General features: G+C 47.6%; 1 protein-coding gene across 1 annotated transcript; it reads right to left on the bottom strand.

The window, feature by feature from the left end:
• Window positions 1-116: 116 nt before the first annotated feature.
• BOK (BCL2 family apoptosis regulator BOK) lies at window positions 117-18825 on the bottom strand. The gene is made up of 5 exons (XM_009819880.2): window positions 18591-18825; window positions 17336-17714; window positions 13219-13347; window positions 5572-5735; window positions 117-544 (listed from the first exon to the last, which is right to left on the bottom strand). Exons 2-5 carry the CDS (start codon window positions 17556-17558, stop codon window positions 419-421), a joined length of 642 nt encoding a protein of 213 aa, XP_009818182.1. The 5' UTR covers window positions 17559-17714; window positions 18591-18825; the 3' UTR covers window positions 117-418.
• Window positions 18826-20690: the final 1865 nt, after the last annotated feature.

Raw genomic sequence — 20690 nt, 5'->3', positions numbered from 1 at the left:
AGCGAAGAAGGGACTCTCCCCCCTCCTGTTTTCTATCCCATTTCAAATAATATCTCCTTCCTCCTCCTCTCCGCCTGGCACTAGCATAAGCATGCAACACAGCCATAAGGAACAGATGTCTGACAGTCCACGCTGCACACGGCTGCAACCAGTGTGCCCAGGGCCTGGCAATGTCCAGGCCACAAGCCCAAGTCACCCAGGGAAACAAGACTCTTGAAAGGATTGATGGTAAGAGAGGCTCCGGTGGCTGCAAAAAGGGGACTGTGGTTGATCATCTGCTCCCAGCTGAAGGGAGAGGAGAACAAGCCTTTTGTTTGTCCCGGTTCTTCTCTTCCTCCTCTTCAGAGATTGCCATTACCGCTGCTTCTGGAATGGGGGAAGGAGATGGGGTAGGGGGGCTGCACTTGGCAACTCGGATTCATCTCTCAGGCAGCAGGACGAAGAAGATAGCCTTGAGGAAGTGACCAAAGCTGCAAACCGCGGCCACAAGCCAGTGGGAGCGAAGGCTGGGGTCGGTATTCACCACGCATTTTGTGATGTCTGCCTAATGAGGAGGGAACAGAGATCATCAGAAAGAGATGCCCAAAACCACATCAGCCACCGCTGCAGACTCTCCCGGCCCCACAACCCGCGTCACCGCACCACCACCGCTGCAGCACCGCTTTGCCACACCGTCCACGGCCACAAATGCTTGCTCTGACACTTCCACACACTGCAGGTTATTAAATCAGGCTCAAGAGCTCTGTGAAATACACTTTCTCATTCTGCATCAACGAGGCAGGGTATCCCCCTTTTCAGCCACCCCTGGGGAAAGATGCATTTTCCATTTTGAATAGCTAAATAAAAGAAACTTTCTTCCCCTTTTCAAAAGAGCTAGGAAGCCTTGGCAATATCAGCATTCTCATCCTTTTCTGTAAAGCAGGATGCTTCCCAGAGGTTGTCCTGTTTAATATCGGCTCAAGTTGCTTGCACTTTTTCCTCTTGCCTTAATGTTTTATTTGGAACTCATTCAAGCAAGCCAACCCCCAATTTAAATCTAAAGCAATGCAAGCTTTGTTTGTGGAAATATGTATGCTGGCAGAGATGCCTCCCAGACGCGTGGGCCAGATTTAAAGATCGCTTGGGCAGCTGGTTTCAAGTATTAACAAGAACAGAAGCTGTCCTGCAATGAATAAAAAATAACAACAAACCAGCAAATTCACGAAGACAGGATCTCAGCTGGCATTGGAAGGAGAAGGTGGAAAATATCTGGAGGGTAAAGCCAACAGGACAGAGGTAGATAGAAAGTCGCATCTTCTGGTGGGGGAAACAAAGTCCTGCCAGCAATATAATTGAGTTTGTGGTTAAACTTCAGCCTAGCACAAGGAGATAGGGACTGCAGTTCTGTAACAGAGGGTGCACCGTTAGCACATCAACTTGACACAGTTTTCAGAAACGGCTTTTGGGTAGCAAATGTGAACAAGAATCGGGTCACAAGAAGGGCAAATATTCATCAGCGCCAAAAGCTTTTTCTTTACAAGCTTAGCTCAGCAGTCTCCCACGTTTGCCTTCTGACACAAGTGTCTCCTTGACCATGCAGAGGGAAGTCAGACTCTCAACCCTGAGATGTTTCTCCCGTAAAACAGGACACAAGAGCTGCTGAATACTCCAATAATCTTTTCCAGTATTTCCACCTGTGTTCAAGACATGGGTGAGCCTCACCTGACCAACCTGGGTAATAATTAGAAGAAAACAAAAGGGGGACTGAAGGGACAAACCCCTGTGTCCGGTTAGTGAGCACAGCCGCACTAACCGACTCCACCGTCATCTACAGACCAAAGGTCTGTTGACATCAGCCTCAACAGCCTCCCACACAGTTCCAGCAGTTCCTCCCTCGCACGGAAGTCTCAAAGGCTGGCACGCTGAATCACCCCGCACTGCTGTTCTCCGGGGAGCATCAGGAGACGCTGAGCCCACGAATAACTGACAAGTAGAGATTGCAGGAGAAATGAATACATGCACGCAAGGATGGGAAGAAACAGGATGACAGGAGGAAGCTGAATCAGCACATGGGGTGCTCCTGAGGCTGAACACCAAGGTGTGGAAATGCTGCTGCCTATAGCCACAAAAGCACAAGCAAACGTAGCAAGCAGCCAAGATAGCACATAGCAGAAGATGCTGCAATGTAGTAGCGGCAGTTATAGGTACTTTATCCGTATTGCGGAGGAAAGTCAAATGGGTCTGCCTAAATGCTTTCCGTGGTGGCTCAGCAAACTCACCCTATTTGCGTGTGAAAAAAAGTCCAAAAGATTCAGCCTGTCCAATTTTAGGGACCAGCACAGTGTCATATTTAAAATACAGTTGTGTCAAGCTGTCTCTTTAGTCAAGAGAAGTCATGACATGCAGGTACCTGTCTGAACATGTATTCAGATGTTAGGGGTGCTGATCAATAAAAAACCTAAGCTCTGAAGGGCTTTGTGCCTCATGTGAGCCAGTACAAGGCCCAGATATGCACATCAGGTTGATTATAGCTGCAGAGGGTTAACTTCCAGATGAGAAAGTGTGAACTCCTTAAAGCTGTGCTATGCCCTACCAAAAGCAATGACCTCACTGCGGCTAATCAAGAGGAGCTCTGGTCAGAAGCACTTACAAACTTGTATAGTGCTTGCTTAGATAAACAAAATTGCTCAGCTGTTCAACAATTGCCTTAGCTATTGTTATCCAAATAAAGCATACCTGATAAGGCACTGGAATTGAAAAAAGCTACTTAATAAAACAGGTCTTTGAGTCTTGTGAGGCACTGATAAACTGTTGCAGTGGCAGTTTGATCTTCGCCTGTTAATTATTCAAACAAGTTCAAGCCACATGCGGTTCTTTGTAGCAAATATATGTAACAGCTGCTAAAAAAAAAAACAAAAAACCTTTCTATTCTACTGTAAAGCCACTCCTGAGGCTGCAAACTACCCCCAGGCAGAGATGATGCCTTAAGAGGTTAAACATTTCTTTTTTCCCCTAAGAGGTTTGGGTTGGGTTGGGCTTTGGGGGGTAGGGTCTTTCTCTACCCTATAGAAGCAGTATGGGAACATACTGCTGAGTGGAGACTTTCAAATGCCTTTCCAAAGTCTCCACGATGGCTTTTCTGAAACAGCTCGGAGCACGGTGGTTCCTCTTGGCAGCCGCAACCTGAGCCGATGTGTAAGAGACGTAACAGGCCGGGGCCATGTGCACAGGGGAAACAAGGACACCATGCCAAGACAAACTAACAACCAGCTAGGTCAGGCAGCAGATGAAAGGGTCCCCACTACAGAGCTGTTTCGTCTGGCCCATTTGTGAACAAGGCTGGGAAATTTCACGCTGCAGTGCCTAGATCAAGAGGAAGAACATTCAGGGAAGCACAGCACATGATGGCAAGAGGATTAGCAGCCTTTCTCCAGACTGAAGGAACCACTTGTTTCTAGAGGCAAAATATCTCCTTGTTGCAGCCTAAAATTGCTGATAAGGTTACTGGAGACGGGCTGTAATCAGCAAAAACCAGCAGCTTTTACAGGCGTTTTGTTTGATCGCGGGCAGTGAGATTGGCTTCCCTTTCTTAGGGCCAGATCCCAAGAGCAAGCAGTGTAGGTTCAGCAACTCCAATAGAAATGCGCTGGCCATCCAAAGAGGGATGATCGGCAGAAGGAGCTAGCAGCAGACAGGGCTTATCTCCTCAGCTGCAAAGAACCACTTGTGGTCTGGGGATGGGTTTTGCAGCTTGTTTGCTATGCAACAAGCTTCCCAAAAATATCCATTTGGAACTATCAAAACACCCTGTTTTGAACTCTAATAATGTGATACAAAAACTAAAACCAGATGCTAACTTATCAGAACATGCGTGTTTTACCAAAACAAAGAAAAAAACTAGTTGGAAACTAGGAGGAGACACATTCCTATGCAACATTTCAATTTTAATGAAACTGGATTTTTTCCAAAGGAAAAATTGTTTCAGATAATACATTTCATCCAGCTCTACAGGTACTCAGTTAGAGTAAGCCTCAAATGATATTGAGGCAGGGATTTCACAGGCAGGAACAGCGCTATTTCATCAGTCGCCTTCCCAGGATATCCTCTTCATCTACCTCAGCACAATTATTTGTGCGGACGCAAAAATTAAACATTCAAATCAAAGGTTACTTTTCAGCCCAAGCAAACAGTTCCCTGACCCAGCTGGCCTCAAGGTCACACAGTTTTAGAGAGGGCAGGGATGATTTAAGGTAGCAATGACATTTAGTAAATGCAAGGGATCCAAAATCAGAACAACACTACTTTTCCAGTTGCCCTCCATCAAAAAGGCACCTTTACTCCTGGAGAAACCAGATGAGTAAATCAGCTACAGGCACACTGGGGAACTCTCAGCACAGAGGAGCAATGCTCAGTTTGGAAAAAGACATTCCCCTCTCTCCGTGTCTGTGCAGGGTGGGGAGCCTGACAGTTTCCTGATGGCTCAGGAATAAATATCTCTTGGAAAGGAGGGAATTTGCTTGTGTGGCGCAGTCTGGAAAGAGCGCATGCCTTGGGAACAAGACGTCCCATGAGCTCAGTGGTGTCATATGGCAATATTTAGCTCCAGGCAGCATCTGTCAGGTAGTACACCAAAGTGCTTTCGGCTGGATCGCTCCAAGGAGTGTCTGTATCCCTGCCAGACAGGCACAGAGACCCTGGTACATACGTACATCACCCAGCTGCCAACCGCTAACATAGCCAGCCAGTCATCTCAGTCTCCTGGGGAGGTCATTAGAAACCTGCCTGGCTATTCCACAGCACCAAAGTAAAGCTCTTACTCTGAACCATCCTCCACGGAAGCATTGTATTTCCCATTGGGTATAGAGAGAACCATATAAATCAGATGCTTAAAGCCACATGATATGGAGCCACACTCCAATGCAGAGCAGCACCGTGTCTTACCCACAGTATCAGAGTAGGCCAGTGACAGAGCCACGAGCCCTCCCACTGTCGATGGGTGTTATAAGTGCCCTTCAAAGCATAAGTGCGCTACAATTTGAGCTACATCAGAAGAAGTTTTTCATGGAGCATGGTCAGGTCAGGGAATGGCATGAATTACCAGGTTTTAATAACCCTTTAAAATTCCTTATGGTGGCAAGTCACATTAATACACTAAGCTTTGACTTAGGAAACTGTGGGCAGATGAAAGGGAAAGTAAGTTGACAGGCCTCATTTATTCAGTTTCTAGAAAACAGCTGCCCAAGAGAATGACCCCTATTTACTGTCTCCTGCTATGACTGGCTGGCAGCTCCAGAGATGTTCAGGTCAGGAACAGAGGAGACACTGGTGGGTCAGGACTGAATTAGTCTGGCACAGCTACACAGGAAGCCGAGGACCAGAATAGCTGATGTTGTTGAGGACAGGACCACAAGGCAGTAACAGAGCTATACGGAGTCTGGCACAGGTGTAAGTAGGACAGTGGTGGCCACAGTGCTGTGGAAGAGAATCTCATTTAGTGTTTTTCTGCATAAAGCTGCAGTGGGGGCACTCTCACTTTCATTAACTGGGATATTTTCTGGTCTGCATGTGTGGAAGCAAGCTTGCATCTCTTACCCAGCCTCCTCTCCTTTTCAGCCACGTCACCAAGGTCTTGCGGACAAACTCTCCCAGACAGTCTACGATGGTGTGAACCATGGCTGGCTGTGCATGCCTCACGCAGTCCACCGCCAGCCCAGCTGCCACAGCATAGAGAGACACCACCTTGCCCCACGTTATGCCTATGAAAAGAAGAAAAAACATTCAGATTTATACACGCACACATAGCTCAGTCTTGAATAATCAAGGGAAACAGCCCTCCTTCATTACATGTGCCCACGCTGCACGCATTCCGTTCTGAGTTCAGGTGCAGCCACAGTTCTGCACAGTCTCCACTGTGGGGGAAAAGAAATACTAGGGGACCAGGATTGGGGAAAACTCTCCACCTGGAGGAACAGAATTAAATGATCTGACCTGGGCATGCTTTGACGCCCTCTCAGCACTGGGTGCACAGCTTTGGAGAAAGCAGCCCAAAGGCATCATCAAAATAGGGAAGATGTGCACCACCCTGGTTTATATTGCCATTAACTTTCAGCCACGCACATGCTGCACAGGGGGCGACTGAATTCAAAGAGTCTGAGCAACCTGGGGCTTTTGTCGCCAGTGTAACTCAAACACCCTTTAGACAAAGCGTTCCTGATTTTTTTTTTTTATATCAGAGTCATGCAAAGCACATGTGAGATAAGCATCTTCAGTCAGTTCTACCATGACACAAGAGCAAAAGAAGGGAGGCAAAGCTACAGGGCCAAGAGGGTTGGCATCCTCCTTGATGTAAGGAGTATGCCTCAGTCTCCACCTGAAAACCAGGTAGCTTCAAGAATTTGACCACTCTGCCTACAATACTTAACACTGCATATCCTATCCCACTGAAAGCCGTGCAGGGACGCAGTGTCAGTCAGTTATCTAATCTCCCAGAAAACAGCCTTCCTACTAGGCTGACCTGCCAGCAGCGAATGCTCCGTGGAAGTTGTCCCAGCAGCAGTCATCTTCCTGTTAGTGCTAGTGATAAGTGCTCGAGCCCAGTTCTGGGTACCAGCCAACCTCCCTGGGTCTCCCCCACACTTTGCCAACACTACTGGGCATAAATCCTCCATGCTTAAACATTGCAGCCAGCAGTCCCTCATCAAGCTTTTATCAGGACCGGTGACATGGAAACGCAACCCTTCTGCACCCATGCAGAACTACCACCACAGCACAATGGCAAGTGGATTTCCCTTGGATCCACCAGGAAGTTTAATTCCCCCCTTACTTTGTTATCTGGAATAGCAGTATTCAACAAGCATACTGTGAAGGATTTCACAGTGTTGGGTCTCTATGGAGCCTGTCCAAGGTCTCTCCCAAATGTAGCCAGAAGCCAGGTGAAGCTTCAGTATTTAAAAACCACACAAAACCGTTCTTGCTAGGATGCAACAAGAAAGAAAACAGGTGAGAGGAAGGCAAGATTAGTTCACTCACGAGATCTAAGGATCAGAAGGGGTTAAACACACGATCAGGAAACTGGATGTGCTCAACAATCTATCAGCTAAGAAAGCAAACCCTTAAACACAATTTAAATGAAGTGAAGAGTCTCCCTCTTCCCTTCATCGCAGTCCCAGATCCCCAGGCACCCCGACCATCTCTTTGGGACGGAGCTCTAGACTCCTCACACATGTTCACACCGCAGCAGAGCTCCCCACGTTCCTTTACAATACGTGCAGGTTTCGGAGCATTTCCACAATCCTTCCACTTAATCCTCAAGAGAAGCACTCACGCTAACACTTTTAGGAATTGCTTTTTTTTTTCTAAAATAAAAAAAGTACTAAACTTTAGAGAAACTGTTCAAATGTCAGCCACGGGAATGGCTTGTTAGACTGAAGAAAATCCATTCGGTGTTCAAAAAAAAAAGCCATTTTTCACTCATGACTGATGCAAGATCAAAATCTACAGATGATCCTTTTGTGAGGCTCTGTAGCAACAGTAACAGCAGTAGCTCAGAGTCTCCTGTGATACTCTGTCCTTCACCAGCACTATCTCCAAGATCAGATGAAGTTATTAATATAGCTAAATTGGCCGTTATTCTGATTTTATTTTCTGAGTAGGCCCTGCAGTGTCCCTTCCCCAGAGCTGTCACTCAGGAAGTTCACTGTCTGTGTGGTATTCACACTATTTATCTCTCATTCTCACATTGCGTGTCACCATGACAGCCAGCAGAACGAGTCAGGAAGAGGCTATGAAACCACATGAGAAAATACTAGACAGAGGGCTTCTCCTGGCAAGAAAGAGGCTGTCCTGTTGCAGATCAATACCTCTCCACTCAGTGAAAGAGGCTTTAAGGGGTTACCTCTTGCTGACCACAATCTCCTGGAGCAAAGCCTCAGCTGGCTTATGCTCAGCTTTAGTGTAAGTCAGGTTTTGCTGTTCTCTGTCCTTGCAGAAACGTGGCTCCCTGCATCTTGAGTTACATGAACCAAAGTTACCCAAAATTCCAGGGAAGAGTTCACTGGCTTATTCCCAAGCTTTTACTGACAGCACTCTTTCTTAAGTATCTGAAGCAAGTCCATTAACTTTGAGATATTTACATGGCAATAACTAAGACTGACAGGGGGCTTAGGCCACCCTGGTAGAGAAAGACAGCTGCACTCTTGACTAACTTTGTTTAAAACCCAAGTTTCTCTTTCCAACAGAAAAAAGCGTATCCACAACCTATGAAAGATAAAAGCTCAACAGACCCATGGTTTCTCTAACACAGAGGAAAGCAGTTTGCTCTACGGACATGTCAGTCCAGGCATCTCCTCCCAGGGAGGATGGAGAGAAAGCCCTTCAGCTTTGGCTTCTCTGCCAAAGTTGCTATGCAGTGGTGCTTGCTGCAGGACTTGCACGAGGTGAATGCTTCCCCAGCACAAGGACAGAGCCCCTCTCCCTTCACAGGGGCAGCAGAAAGAGGGCAAGCTGTTGGCCGATGCGTATCGTGGTGATGGATGTGAAGGGCTCAGCGGTCACTTCCCATTATCCTCCTCTTTACGGAGCACATCTATAAGGGTCAAACCAATCTTTCAGTCTGCTTTTCCTGTTACCGGCAGAGCTGTGCCACAGGGGTGGGTGAGGAGGAAATCCCCTCCCAGTTTCTCTGCATGGAAATTCCTATTGCCACTGCGAGAGGCAGAAGATGGAGACAGCTGGCTGGACCCCTCACCCGAGACAGCAGGGCACAGCTTACGCTCTTGTTCGCACAAGGTGTTGTAGGGAAGCCCTGAAGCAAAGGAAGAGCAGACACCTCTAACAGCTGCTCTAGACAAAAGCTGGGCCATGCCTGTGGCCGGTCCCTCTGCCCCAGGAGGGCTCCAGCAGCCACCCAGCCCCAGGCAGGGCAGGACAAGACAGGGGAACAGACCACAGCAGCCCCCATCTGCACTTTTCCAGGACGCCAGCTCCATTAACTTTTCTCTTTCAAGGACTCCCTTGGCAGGGATGGAGGAGCACAGTCTACTGAGAGGGCAATGCCTCTGCCCCCTGTGATGTCCAGGGAAGGGTCAGGGTGACACTAACTTGATGCATCCCTTGGCATAAGCTGGAACTGCATCTGGCCAGCGCACAGAGCAGAGAAGACACATTGTCTTGCTCCAAATTCCTCAAAAGGTCTGGCTGCCATCCACATCGGCTGAAACGGGCACTCATCACCAAGCAAGACAATCTATTCACAGCTTCCCACTGTGCGGACTAGCACGCACAGGAGCTAACAACAAGAGGGAATGGAAAACTGGTCCAGAAAGGAGTGATCAAAACAGAGAAAGCTCTAAAACTTCTACTCACAGAGGTGGAACAAAAGGACATGGAAAGAGTGAAAAGCTGCTTAGAAGGCATTTTAAAAAATAAGAAATACAAGTTGCAGACTCAAGGCCGGTCATGGAGCTGAAGGTATGTAAACACTGGTGAGCCAAGGGGAAAATGAATCAGCAGGAGAGGACCGCTCTTGAAAGTGTTCCCGCTGCATATCAGCTCGCCTGCCCCAGGGGAGATCTCAAGAAGCCATGAGACACGACTGTGCAGAGTCTCAGAGCACCACACTATCCAAGGTTACTCAGATAAACTTCCCTCTGCTCCACTCAGCATCAAAGCCTAACTTGCAAATCAGACCCAAGAGAAACGTGATCGAGTGCTACATTTCAACAGCTGGCAGAATACAGCCAGACACAATATACTTTCCTCTGGTGGAAAGAAAGAAGCCAAGAAGAATGTGCACAAGGCAGGAAACTCAAGTCACAAGGCCTAAGCCATGAGGAAGCAGTGGGATGCATTTCTAACAGCATATGCTCTGGCAAGGGAAAGTATTTTCTCCTGAGAACCCATTAACCACGCATCCCTGTTGCACAGGGTTCACTTCAGCCCAAGCACTCTTGATTAAAAACTGACGAGCACCCAAACCAATACAAAACCAGGATGAAAGCTTTTGGAGAGCCCTCATGCCTAGCAGCCCTTACCAACCGGAGGAAACTGTTTCCTTTAGGAAAGGAAAATGCCTCACCCTCTTCTACTTCTGTTTTTCCACCAAGTGACCCCTTCCTTCTGGGATTTATTTAAACAGCTAATGTAAATGCCAGCTCAGCCAGGCCCCAATCCAAAGCCTGTTAGAGTCAGTGGAAAGTCTCTTGCTGGCTGCAGAGCAGCTTTGGACCACACCAGAACCAGCAGTATTGTCACAGAGGTGATGCTGCTGCAGATCCTTCAACATCCAAAGCAGGTCAGGGCTCTGCGGTGGCAGCCTCCACACAAATGGGTTCTCCTCGCCCCGAATAACTAACAGGTTGTTTGGAAACGGGGAAGCAAAATACAGCTTGAGCCTTACCATGCTCTGTGACCTGCTCACCTTCTGCCTATGTTCTCAGCTGTTCTTCTTGAGAGGCCCATTTAGCTCTTGTGCTTAGTCAAGGCTTGCAGACAGCGTGGACAGGAGTGAGCACAGCCAGAGCTACAGTGTGAAGACTCAAACCCAGACCAGAGTGTGGAAGAAGGGCATGTAAAAGATTAAGGAGAAAACCTCTCCAGCAAGATAGGGTCAAAATCCCCCATTCCAATGCTGTAAAGGCATTGTGAGTGACTAATGGGGGTCCCCAGACTGTCCAGGCACTGGTGAAAGACTGTAGCTGTTTTCTTAATAAACTGGACAGTGAAAAACAGGCTGAGATGCTTTAGCCATGGGCAATTGGCATGAAAACTCAGACTGCACTTGAGTTGCTGGTTTCCTTTGCTCAATAAGAGCCTCTTTCCTCTGAACTATGAAAAAAATTAGGAATGAATGTCTGGCTGCCAGAGCCAGCTCTGATTTGCTGGATTTAGCATTAAATGCTGGGCCTTGAGACTGCAGTTGGGATCCAGGAATGTTAAAAACCAGCAAACTCCTCCCCCTCTGCCACTCAGCAGCCTTCTAGCAAGAGAAATTACAATAACAAATTGATAAAAGCAATTGAATACACAACCCCAGCTTCATGCTCGCAGGTTATCCTGTTAGTTGCTCTGAGGCAGAGATGAGAAAGAAGAAAAAACGGAGCATACAGAGCACCAGGAAGGTTTGAATCCACCCTCTCTGCAGCCAGCCAACTGCCAGCCATGTATGCAGCACCGTGTCCCCAGACGAGGGGCAGCACTAGCAACAGAGCTTCAGTCTGGGCTTCTACCATGTTCCCAAAGTCTCTAGCATTGGCAGCCTCAAAGGGCTGAGTCTGGATCCCATTCTTACTACCTTGAAAACCCCAAGTTTCGAACCAAGAGTTACAATTTCTAGCTTTACTTTCAACAAAAACATTTTAAACCATCCACACTTTTCACTTGACTCCTGAGCTGCGAATTTGAAGAACACCAAGAAATGCAGCCCTCAATGAATCTGTCAGTATACATTGGCGAGAGCAGGACTCCCAGAAGCCATCAGGGCTTTCTCCCCAGCATCGTGTTTACGCAGCACAGCAGCACGCACAGTCTGCTCCACTTGCAGCCATTCACATTTCTGGCTTAATTCCCTGTGTCACTTCAGCTTTGGAGGTGGGCCAGTTCTGATGTAGTCAGCTATAGTCATCTAAGAAGATAACCTACTTACCTGCAATGCAAATACCTGAGCCTGCAAACTTGACCTTAGTTTTTCTGTAAGCCTTGACGCAAGTAAAGCTCAGCACTAAGTGACAAGTCAGGACACCTGCACTTTGAACACAGTCACACTCAGGCATTCCTGCCATACTTGCCCAGCTCTTGCTTTCTGAGCCCATACGGCCTCCCAAGCCAGCCCAGCGCAAAGGCAATCTGCATTCCAGGAATGCTCTGAAAGGATGCTGAGGGCTGCAGTACTAGCTACAGAATCCAATTCCATCCATCTCCTATGACACAGCTTCAGTTTCCCTGATCTGGGGAGCAAATCTGCCCTGCTCAACCTGCCAGGAGCCCTGCTTGAGCAGTCCCTCTCAGAGATCCATTTTGTCATCTGTTCTGATTCTGGAGAAGATCTGTGCTCTCCACCACAACACACTTCAGGTCTGAAGTCCAGGATGTCAGCACAGGGCTTCTCCAGGGTGTCGGTGGTTCCCATGCAGTCCATACGCGTAAAGAAGCATAGCTGACTGTGAAGATAAAAAGGTTTTGAGCGAGGAAGCCTGTTTGGAAGTACAACAGAAACCCGGACTTCTATCCTGTAACAACTACTCCCAAAGTAACAACAATGACTGCCTCCTGTGACACTTCCCATGTCAATGTCGCTGGATCCAGTGCTTTCACACTACTATGCTGCTAGCAAGTAGCTGTCTTTGTTGGTGGTTTGGGTTTATTTTTTTTTTCTTGTTGTGTTTCCAGTCTCTAATACCTACTGTCCTTTCCACGGACAACACAACAAGACATTGCAGAAAACCTACAACCATGTCAGGACTTGCCTGACATAAATCTCCACGTAAAACATTTCTCACCCCTTGATTCCCCTAGACTGCATTCCAAACCCCAGGCAGGAATTGTTTTCAGGAAGGCTGAGGTTCCCTCGCAGGGACACAGCACAGAGTGTACCTTTGCTTTTGACAATCATCTCTGGGACCAGTCAAACAGAAGCAGAACATTCACATCTAAGCAGTGAGAAAGCTCAAAGCACCTGCTTGTCTGGAACAGCTAGCCTCGAGGGCCAAGGCTCCTGTCTCTCTGAGTCTGAGAAGGGAGAAGCAGCAACTGGAAGCAGCAGGCTCCATTGCAGTTCTGGCTATTGCTGGGGAAAAGGAAGCCAGAAAGAGAGGAACTCCCTTGTGATGAGTTGGTTCTGGCTCCTAGCATCAGCAGCGTGAGCTGAACAAGGGAGACTCTCCCATGTAATGAATCTTCTCCAGTTGCCAACGGTGAGCAAAGAAGCTTGGAATGAGTGACCTCCCTGTGCAATTAAGTAACACCACCTCCTAATGAGGAAGGGCAGGAGATGCCTTCTAGAATGAGTGAAAACCTGGCAGGAGGATATAATAAAACAGGGCATTTCCCTGCCAGAACAACAGAGCACAGAGGAGCTCTCATTAAATCATTAAAGCAGGGCACACTGCCAAACTGCCCACAGCCCTTTCAGAAACCATGCCCCACCTTGCAGGCCATCCCAGAAACATGCCTTCTCTGAGAGAAGTGGCTCCATCCTGTTCCTTTCCGCCCAGCCCTGTCTGCATATCTGTCAGGGCACAGTACCTGCCGTGAAAATCTGTGCAGCTACTGCCAGGAAGGCGTCCGTCACCACCGTCTCCGAGTGCAGCGAGATGTTCAATTGGCGGGCGATATTCCGGTAGACGTTAGGGCGAATGTATTCCAGCTCATCGCCTGGAAACAAATGGGCAGGAGTCAGCACGCAGAACACCAAGTCTTGCTCTCACCATGCAGGAATTACAGCTGGGGCCACCCCACATGCTCCTCCAGCTGAAGAGACTTAACCCCAGCTCCACCTTATTTTAAAACAGGCAGCAGAGAGCTGAGGGTCATTTAGATGCCACCCCCTGCCACCTGCACCCTGCTTTCCTAATATCCCCTGTGCCTGGGACTTCTAAAGGGAGAGGGGACAGGCAGTGGCCCTGTACCATGGTAAGGCTGCAGTAATCCCTGATATAAATGATGTTCCCAGGCTGGATGCCTGCCTTTCCTCCAACACAGGAGACAGACCCTCAGATAAGCAAAGCCACCTCATTTTTCTTCAGAAATGAAAAGGAGGCATGTACATCTACGTAAGCTTTTGAGAGATACACCCTTTCTCTACACCCCATCAGGCTTGTACAAAAAAGCCTCAAGATGAGAGCCACTCAAGAATGCTGGAGGCTGATGAAAGCCAAGGATCCACCCAGAGCTGCACAACATTAATTGAGCAAAGAGCCTATCGGCTCAGCTATTTTACGCTCACACAGGCACTGAGTGACGATCTGGAGTTCTTTCTCTCCTCCAAATGGTTAAAGAGATGTTCATTTGCCTGGCTGGCTCCTCAGCAGCAAGGTTCCAGACACACACACACACAGACATGTGCTTTAACCTCCAAGTTGTTTTCTCCCCAGCTGGGAAATGGTTGGAGGTGTTAGGCTAGCTTTAAGACCAAGATGGAAATACCAAGGACAAGCAGAGAACCTCCTCCCACAGGTTTGTGCTATGGAGCTTGAGCAACAGCATGAAATGTTTTCCTCTGTAGCAAAACAAACCTTTTCTGAGCAGTAGAATTAATAAAGCCCAGTTTCCGATGGATTTATCTTTCTATAGGGGTTCACAGATACTTAATGAGGGTTGCACAGCTGCTGTAGGAACATTACACAATGCAAACATTGCATGGGACCAGGGCCCTTTATGCACGGAGAGTCCTATTTGGTTTAGATTTAGAAGGACACTCTGCATCCCTTCTCCTGCACAAGGGTGCTCTGGAGCACCCAGGGGAAGAGGAGAGCTGTCACAACAGCTTTACAACCCGCTGCAAGACCCAGATGACTTGCCCTAGTCAGAGGGCAACTGATCCTCCTGAAAATTTCATTTAGATGGGGACCAAAAAGGAAGATGACACCCCAGTCAGGAGCTTGTTACAGAGTCATTAGCTACTGGACCTTAATTCATCTAACGGGTCACTGGCGCTCAGCACAGCACAGGCGAAGCCCAGCTCTACAGAACTCCACAGACGAGCTCTCCGGGCCCTTTGTGTGGGATTGTCCCACACAATCTGATGGCAAGAGGAAACCCTGCCAACGCATGGTCAGCCCTGATAAGAGGAAACATTACTTGCACTACTCAACAGCTGTTTTCTCCTCGCAGGGAGCACGCAGGCTTCCCTGTTAAATGCAAGGAAACAGGGATAGCCCTGCCCGTGGTTAGCCGAGAGGGAGGGATGGGAGGCTGGGATCAGCACTTGGTAGCCTGCCACTGTTACAGCTTTTAACAAGCAGTGCCTGGAGGCCGCAGATGAGATCAGGTTTTGGTTGGAGGCACACATGCTGCTAAAGCAGGCCCTGCCCTGCAGCAATGCACAGGGCAGACAAAAGCGGGGAGGGGAAGAAAAGCACAGGAGAGTGGTCCCAGGCTCAGGGAGACTCCCTGCTCCAGCAGCACCTTACTTTGGTGGCCATCATCAGTGTCCACATTCAGATGCTCGACCACGCGCTTTGCAATATTTAGAGCAATTTCTGTGCTTCTCCTCCTTCCTCCAGTAATCATGGAGGAACAAGTAGGGCAGCGGTGATAGTTCCCACAGGCAGAAGCTCAGTGCAGAGGTGAAAGGGCACTTGCCTGGGTCCTGGCCACAGAAGAGACAAGTTCAGATAAACCAGACCTCTGACACATACGGCAGGTTGGTCTGGGGTGTCTCATTTGGACATACCATGAGGTTTTGCCACCTCTGACTCATTAATTGCACTAATTAGCTGCTAAGCCTCACTGAGCTGATGGGCTCTCGCTCCCCAAGACTACAACTGCGTTGCCTGTGCCCAGCACCTCTGCTAGCCCACCAGCCAGTTCATTGGACTCTCTGGGTGCAAGAGGGCTAGGAAATACTCCGACTTCTCATCTCCGCAGGCTTCTCAGCACTATCACGGAGAAAAACTGGTCTGGCTTGTTGCACTGCTTAGTAAGCAGCTAAGGACTACCGCTCCTGGCAGGTGGCTGGATACCACTCAGCCTCGTACTGGTTATAGCAGCAAAGGAGAAAAGAAAAGGACAGGCCATGTGGCAGGCGGGCTTTCTGAACAAACAGGATGGAAACAACTCTTCATCCTAATAAGGAGGATTGCTCACCCTTCTTGTTGCATGGGTACCACATGGCGCTCTCCAAACAGATTTGCTCAGAGAAGGCGCCAAGTTCCTGGGACTATCGGCCAAATCTTTCCATCTGGACACGAATAAGTAACAGGAAAGTAATCCAGGAGACGCCTTCAGATCAAGTCTGCCACCTGCTTGCCCTTTAACATGCTCCTGGCCACCCACAGAAGATCTGGTTGAAAGCAAACAAATCTCAACCCCCAACTCAGGCAGAGAAGAAATGGAGGACAAAGAGGCAGTGAGATTGACAGAAGAACAAAAAAAAAACCCAAAGACCAAACAACCACTGGAAACAAAAATAGAAGTAAAGTCAGCATAGGAGAGAAAAAGTGAAAGAGAATGAATTAAAAAAAAAAGTCAGTTAAAAGAAATACAGCTGTGCCTTAAAAAGAAATTTGGGATAATAACAAACAGAAGTAGAAAGAAAGTGAAGAAAGCGGAGAGACCAGCCTGGTCCTGAGTTTGTTAGGCTCAGCTAAAGGTTACTTCACCAGACTTACTTGAACTTTGGTGTAATTAAATCAGATGCAAATGCTAGTGGTAGTTTCTAAGCCAGATGTGAACTAATATACCAGCCTGCAGGCAAAGAGGGATCTTGGAAGCAACTTCCAAGAATGAGGGTGGCGGGATCCCAAAAGACAAACGGCTATACTTGAACACGCAGGAGGCTAAAACCTAAAGCAAAACGCCAGGCAACTGTCAGCATTTAGAGGGTGCTCCTGGCACAAGCACAACTCCAGAGCATGTCTTCATGTAGCAGACTCCAGGTATAACCTTCAAATCGCTCTCCCTGGCAGTCACCTGGCCGTGAGGGGGGCTGACTCGTTCGGGCACTAAATGGCAGCGTATGCCAGGCGGCATCGACCAACTCCTCCCTGCTCCAACGAAAAAGCAAGAAAACTCATGTCTCACTGAATGATTAAGGTAGGCAAAGGAAAATTAAACACACTGTCAACACACTGTCATTGAAAAGCGGCTTTTATAAAATCTCCAGCGTACATGGACTAAGCAACTACCCCCAAATTAAACGTCCTTGAAGCTGGGCGAGCAACTGGTGAAGCCCAAGTCTAGAGGCAGCAGTACTCTACTAGATGCCAGCTTGGGTTGCGTCACGGCAGCCAAGTCACCTGCGCCTGGGGAAAACACTGCAAGACCTGTTAAAATGCCAAGCTAAGACTACTGAAACTACTGTGAAAATGGTTACACAGCTGGAGTCTTATGCAGATAAAATTAATTTGCTGTTGGGCTTTCTTGGATGGCATCATGCTTTTAAGTTGTTGCAAGTCCTCAGAAAAAAGTAGCTCTGTAGATACACGGTGCTGAGCAGCGCTCCCAGGGACTGAGGAAATGCAAGTAAAGGAGCTGTTTAGGGAAGATCACCAAAACCAAAGCTAAATGCCCAAAGCAGAGAAGAAAAACCTCTGCATCATCACTTGAAAAGCCTCTTGGCACTCAGCAGTTCCAGAAACCTTAGTCTGGCTTGAATTGCTCCACGCGGTTTCAGTTCCCACCCATACCCGCAGGGACTTACCTAGTCGCAGCAGTATGGTGGACACCTCGGCCAGCTTACCGCCCGGCACTGGTGCATTGTACTCAGGTTTGCTCCAGCTGACACCCGCTCGAATCAGCCTCGAATTTATGTAGTCTCTGCAGAGAGCCTTGGCTTGGGACACAAGCTCCTTGTCAGTGGGAGACCTGTCAAAAACCTCCATCACCTCTGCAGCAAAGACTGAGGAACGGCGTAGCACTTCCATCCTCGGCTGCTGAACCCACACTTCAGCATACGCTTGCTGGAAGGCTGAGCCGATGCCTCAGACGAGGATCTGCAGGAGCTGTGTAGTAGTCCTCCGGGCTCTTGGTTCGTCACAGCTCCCAGCAGCTATTCTCAAAAGGCCAGTTTTTCATTTTACCTGGTGAATAAAAGCATCTGTAAGTCCTCTAGCATTGCAAAGATGTAAATCAGAAGCTCAAGTCTTATACCTGACAGTTACGCTAGTCAGTAGTATCATATCTGCAAAACATCTGTCTCGGTGCATCTTACAGACAAGGGGCAAAGTCTTCCATCTTTCAGCCACTTTGACTTTCACTGGCAGCATGACCCACAGAAGGGCTGCAGTTTTGAACTATCAAGGTGTTTCCTCTTTTCCAGTTCAGATTCAGCTGTCCTAGAATTACCCTTCAGAGAGACTAGATGGTCAGAGCGTGGAAACAATTCATAGAATGTGTAGACAATCTCAGCTTGTTTCAATTAAACTGGAAAAAAAAAAGAATCCCAAATACCAGCTACAGTAACCTCAACCAGATGTCAACAGACATTCCAGCTCAGTAGGTCATGGATCTTTCTGAAGAAATGGCACTATTGCAAGAACAGAGGTACGGGAGCATGTGAAACGTCTCGCTGGAGACAGTTTACCACGTTCTCAGTTTAGGTTTTCGTTCTGCCACTCTTTTTCTCTTTTTCTTTTCTCCCAAAGCAGCGCACGTACTACTTCTCGAAAACCTTTAGCAATAACAGAGAGAGCAAAACAGAAAAGCAGGCTTTTAGAAGTTTTCAGGTGCGAATGCCTGAAGAGAAAATTCAAAATTTCTTCAGAGGCACCTGAATTCATCTGTTGATCTGACTTTTTAACCCAGCGCTGCTTTTGAAGTCAGAGTCAGACCAGTCTTTATTCAGATGTTACTGAGTGTATCTTCAGTCCCCTGTTTTAGACATCTACTTACAATAACAATTTTCAAACAAAATAAAGCCAGTTATTTTTGTTTGTCCCAATGAAAAATATATTTACCTCTCATGTTGCACTTTTTCCACCTCAGTGATTTCTTTTTGGGTTTGGTTTCATGTTTCTTTGGAAGATCTGCATCAATGAACACCTGGCTTAGGATTCATAGGAAACTGTCACACTTCTCCTCCGGAGAGCACCAGCCTTCTCTGCCGTGCTCTCCGCAGGGCTCACGCCGGTGACTCCTTCCCCATCTCAGTCAGCCTCGCATCCCGGCCGTGCTCCACCGGGATCCTCAGGGCTTGCTCAGCTGCTTTTAAGGGACCCAGGCGGCAGAGGAAAGCTTCTAGCTTTAGCCTTGTAAGGAAGATGAAATAACCGAGAGGTGGGGTTGCTATAGCCAGAGAGCAACGCTTTCTCCTCCCCTTTCTTCTCTCTTAAGGAGGTTCTCTGTTGTTCTACTGTGAGCACACAGGGACTTCATTCAAGGACTCGTCTTCAGCACGAGGGTAGGAGCATAATTTTTGGACCAGGTTACCCCACATAACAGACAGCGATGAATGCGCTGATGAAATACGAATAGCTCCTGGTGAATTCCCGTGGCAGCTTTTGCAGAGTTGATGTTGGCCAGTCATTTTCAGATGGCAGCCGAGTTGGGGAACTGCAGGATGTCATACTTCAGCAGTGGGCTCGTCATGCCAGTTCAATCCGAAACAATGGAGGTGATTAACAGAGAGAGCTACAGCTGGGGGCTAAAGCAAGCGGTGCTTGCATTCCCCCAAACTATGAGTACTCTGGTTAAAAAAAAAATGAAGTGGGTTTGCCAATAGAAAATAATTTGTCCAGAATGAAGAGTTTTGCAGGAACATGTCCATTTCATCTCAGTGTGTTAAGAAAACGAACATATAAAGTTTAAGGAAAACATTTCAATTAGTTCCAACATACTTAGAAATTAATTTCAACATCAACTTCTTCTTGCAACATTATTGTATTGATGCCACGATGCTCAACTTTTCCTTGTGTGTGTGATACCATTTCAACTCAACAGACCACGTAAAAATGTTGGCTTTTTGTATTATGATTTGAAACAAAAGAAGTTTTAGAAATAGATGTTTCCTGCAGGCAAGAAATTCTACCGGCCCAAACACAAATTCTCCCCAACAAATAACAACTTGTAGATTAACGACTGGGTACGTGGCATGTTCAAAATACAGCCTTTCCAAAAGGAGGCCAGAAGCAAGAGGTTGTCATCTCTTGCTTGTTGCCTTTGAGAAAAGAGAGGCAAGTACACCCCTCCAAGGTATTGATCACAAAAAAACCCACAAGGACAACCTGCACCACTGCCAGTCTCAAAATTGAGGGATAAAAAGGAACAAATGAACAGCATGAAAAAGCCTTATTATGTGATGTATCAAATACTCTGGCCAGCATCCAACACACAACTTGCACACAGGCTAAACACAGAGCATATATTTTGGTCCGCCATTAACTGGATTGCTGAAGAGTCCTTTGCTGCGTGGGGAAGGGGGCTGCGGTAAAGCCTCTTCTCTCTCCGGTGACAGATCCTCTTTCCGACCCAGCTTCTTCTGGGAAAGGAGCAGGGTTAAGGAGAGGTACGTGTATGCAGCAGTAGTCAGCTGGGGACCCCAGCCTAGCCTGATATGATCATGCTAAGATGGCAACAGTGACTGTGCACCTCCAGCACCAGAAGGATTTGCTCAAAGATTCTCTCAGAAATTTGTTTTTATCCACTAGCCTTCCTCAAATTTAAATATAGTAGCTATAGACAAAGGCCCATCCCTGAATGAATCCTGCCCAGAAATCCTCCTGCCCATCCCTAACTCACGCCTTCTCTGCAGAGTGCTCCTGATGGTCTCTTGGAAAATCATGTTTTTGCCTTTGCAACTCTGATGGCTGAAAAATCATTAAAAATTTTCTTTTAGCTTCCTGCAGCAGCTTACAGCTTGAAACAGTAGTCCTGTTTAAACCATGCCTATTCAGTAGAGCTCTGAAACAAAAATGAGTGCTTAAATATCAGTGTTGCTTAACTAATGATAACGTTTCCCAGAATTCTGGCAAATATGCAAGTGCCACAGTGCCTCCCAGCTCTCCGTGGGTGCCAAACCCATCCCACGTGTTCCCTGCCCGACTGTCACAGCATGCAAC

Source organism: Gavia stellata, chromosome 11, assembly GCF_030936135.1.
Source record: "Gavia stellata isolate bGavSte3 chromosome 11, bGavSte3.hap2, whole genome shotgun sequence".
Lineage (NCBI taxonomy): Eukaryota > Metazoa > Chordata > Aves > Gaviiformes > Gaviidae > Gavia > Gavia stellata.
Note: the sequence above shows the minus strand (reverse complement) of the source record. Positions and strands in the feature narration are given on the sequence as shown.